Source organism: Brassica napus, chromosome A2 (genome assembly GCF_020379485.1).
Source record: "Brassica napus cultivar Da-Ae chromosome A2, Da-Ae, whole genome shotgun sequence".
In the NCBI taxonomy this organism is placed as follows: Eukaryota; Viridiplantae; Streptophyta; class Magnoliopsida; order Brassicales; family Brassicaceae; genus Brassica; species Brassica napus.
The window spans coordinates 20,964,536-20,968,318 of NC_063435.1; the positions used below are offsets into that span (position 1 = coordinate 20,964,536).

General features: G+C 33.9%; 1 protein-coding gene across 1 annotated transcript; it reads right to left on the reverse strand.

Annotated features, from left to right (window-relative positions):
- Positions 1 to 1,923: 1,923 nt before the first annotated feature.
- LOC106381682 (CBL-interacting serine/threonine-protein kinase 20-like) lies at positions 1,924 to 3,562 on the reverse strand. Its single transcript, XM_013821607.3, has one exon. The coding sequence runs from the start codon at positions 3,364 to 3,366 to the stop codon at positions 2,059 to 2,061; it is 1,308 nt and encodes a 435-aa protein (XP_013677061.2). The 5' UTR covers positions 3,367 to 3,562; the 3' UTR covers positions 1,924 to 2,058.
- Between the last annotated feature and the right edge of the window lie 221 nt (positions 3,563 to 3,783).

Genomic DNA, 3,783 nt, shown 5'->3' on the forward strand with positions numbered 1-3,783 from the left:
AACCGAATTGGACCTTCACCGCACAAGAGAAGCCGCAGAGATAACAGAGGAGGAGCACGAAGAATAGGACCCAACAACAGAGAAAACCGAAAAACGAAACCCGGCGGCCACCAGAGAGACATAACTGCGACCGCCGGAAGCGGCAGAAAACGGTGGTGAAAACCCTAGGTTTGAAGTGAGAAGGGAGAGCGTTTTATTATTTAGAGAGAGAAAGGAAAGTACATTCTCTTGCATGGTCTAAGATGGTTTTTCTTCTTCGGTAAGCTCTGTGACGAGAGTAAGCTTGTCTAGTGATAACGCACCAATCAGCCCAAAGTGACTTTTAATCTTTTTCTTCCTCCGTTGGTCCTGTCCAAAGTAACACTTGCTTCTTGATTCATCCTATCAAGAACAAAACCATACGCTTCACACAACGATTTCTCAATACTTCAACGTTCATGTTGATTATTATTTCGAGAACGGTACATTTATTAACCATGAATCTCACCCTTCTGTCAACCTCGTAAATGCCAGGCTAAGAGCATCTCCAAAAAGATTATCTATTAAAAAGTTTGCAAAATTCTATATTTGAAATTTCAAAGTGTTATTCTCCAAAAGCAAAACTTCAAATTTAACTTTAAAATTATTTGTAATTTACACTAAGGTCTTTATATTAATCATAATTAATATAAATCCATAAAACTTTTATAAATAACTATCACATATATAAAACTATTATAGTAATATTAATTTAAAAAATATTATACTTAAGTATAAAATTATAAATATAAATACATAATTAAATATTAAACTACAAACAAAATATCACATTATTACATAAAATTATTTTCTTAATGCTTCATTTTCGGTTACAAAAATTTGTTTGGACAATATTTTAGAAGTTCCGGAGAAAATTTATTAGACTACTAGTGTTGTTGTAATATTTAAATTTGTGTAATAATTATGTCTGCATGTATCTTTATTTTTTTTATAAACAATTAAGTTTCTTTTGTAATATTCTTGTTGTCTAATACTACTTTTAAAATATTATAAATCCTATTTTAGTTCTTTTAATTTTATGTGTAAATTTTAAATTTATAAAAATAAATTTGAAATATTTAAAAATATACAAAATTTTAAGAATTAGAAGATGATAAATGAGATGTATAATTAATTATAAAGACCAAGATGCAAATAAAAAGATGAAACTTCAAATTTAGAGTTTTAAGAAGTGAAACTTCATATCTTGAAGTTTTGAAATTCTTTTTTGGAGAACAAAAAACTCTATATTTTGAAGTTATTGAGTTTTTTTTGGAGATGCTCTAAACTTGATTCATCTCTAACCATAATCTCTAAATTCTCCGACAAATTTTTCGGTCTACTAAGATTGCCAGTATCTGACTCACATAGGCAATTCTCAAGCTTCATCCTATGTGAGCAACAGAGGTTACCTTCTTGTGGTATCACAGAGAAGACCCAATCACCACAATCACACTCCAATGAGTACCCTAGCATTCAAATCTATCTAAACACCATGTTACTTCATGAACCAGATGCTAAGATCCCAATTCTCGCTGAGCTTTTACATTTGAAGCTTTTCTATCTCGACGGCAGAATCTACTCAACCTTTTCAAATGAATTCTTTGTTGCATTCTTCAGTCTCAAGACATTACATGAGAACCACAATTTTCATTCTTCAGTGTCATGATCTTTTATTCCCTTTCACAATACTGATCACAAGAGCTTTCAAGATAATTACAGATCAATCAGTATAATGTGACCAGCCCCATAGGTCAAGTTATTATTTTGCGATTAAGCTTATAGAACGGAAGACCATCTTATCTATATAAACGATTTAGACCACCAAAAAACTAATTTTGTTTTACTGTTTTTTTTTACTTGTCTTTTTATTACATTGTTATATTTTTGAAATTTGTGTATATATGGAACAAACAAAAAATCTAGATATGTGATGATAACTGCAGCGAATCCATTACATAGATCTCAAAGATAGTACACACAAATATCAAAAAAACTCGAATTAAAGGAAGTCAAATAGGAAAAACACATTTTATCACATTATGCAACACTCTCATTGGTATTTTTGTTGTTTCCTTGCCATTTCCAAACAATATCTTTCAACGAAGGCTTAAGCTCACCATCGCAAAACTGTTTATACTCCATTGTATCACCTTTACTTTTCTTAAACTCAACCATATGAAAACTCTTTGTCACTTCAAATATCTCAACATCAATTGCGAGTTGTCCTTTTCTTCCTTCTCTTCTATCCTCCATCTTCACTCCTACATTACTCTTCTTCAAATCAAACCTCTCACTATTCATAGCAATCTCTTCGAATTTCGACACTATCTCCTTCGCTTCCTTCTTTGTCGTAAACATCGATTCTGATCTCTCTTCTTTCTCAAACAATCCCGAGAGATCAAATCCTTGAGATAAAGAGGAGATTAGGTCAAATGCATTGTAACACATCGGCTGTACCGCAAATGCTGCATGCACGTCACTGATTAGCGATTCGATCTGATAACTATCAGGCGAATTAGGAGTTTCTATCTTCTTGAAACCCTTTTGAAACCAAGAATTCTCCATGATTTTGTTAATCTTGATTCTTGAATTAGGGTTAGGATCAAGAATTCGAGATAATAGCTTCTTGACCTCAGGTGGAAACCAGTTTGGACATTTGAATTCCCCATTCTTGATCTTCCGATACATTTCGACAAGATTCTGTTGATGAAACGGAAGAAAACCAGCCAACAACACATACAACACAACTCCACAAGACCAAACATCAGCTTTGTCTCCATCATAACCTTTCTTGCAGATCACTTCAGGCGCCACGTAAGCAGGTGTTCCACATGTCGTGTGAAGCAAGCCATCTTGTTTCCTCGACTCTCTCAATGCGCTGAGCCCAAAATCAGATATCTTCAAATCGCCATTTTCGTCTAGAAGCAGATTCTCTGGCTTGAGATCACGGTGGTAAACTCCACGACTATGGCAATAATCGATTGCTCCAATCAGTTGCTGGAAATATTTTCTAGCAATGTCTTCTTTAAGCTTTCCTTTAGAGACTTTGTTGAAAAGCTCACCGCCTTTAACGTACTCCATCACAAAATAGATCTTTGTTTTGCTCGCCATGACTTCATGGAGGAACACGACGTTTGGGTGACGAACGAGACGCATCACCGAGATTTCTCGTTTGATTTGATCGATCAATCCAACTTTTGTGACTTTCTCCTTATCGATTACCTTGATCGCTACGCTTTCACCCGTTTTTAGGTTGCGTGCGTGATACACTTTCGCGAATGTTCCCTTCCCTAGAAGACGGCCTAATTCGTACCTTTTCATCAGCACAATGCCTTTTTTATCCATTGGTTCGAGTTTGTTTTTTTAAAGAACAATCTAACTTGATGAAAAATAGAGGAAAAGCTGTTGAATAACTTTGTTTGGGTATGCTGCTTCTTCCATTAGAAGAGAGAGAGCTCAGATTCTGGAAATGTTCATGAGAGGAGAAAACCACACTAAATTTTAATTGTTTTTTTCTTGAGTCTCAAAATCTGCATATATAAAAATAGTATTTCTAAAAAAGACTCAAGGGCAAAAATCTAGATTTGTGTGGCTCTGAATATTGCTTGAAGTGGGCGCCCCTTAATACATGTATCTATATGTGATTTTTATAGGCTCTTAATTATAGTGAAGGAGAAGTTGATAAAAATAGTATTTCTAAAAAAATTTTTAAGATTCCAAAATTTAATTTTGGAGCTATGTTCTAAATTCATGAGACTGATA

Coding starts and splice junctions, on each gene's coding strand:
- LOC106381682 (XM_013821607.3), bottom strand. CDS start 3,366: ATGGATAAAAAAGGCATTGTGCTGATGAAAAGGTACGAATTAGGCCGT.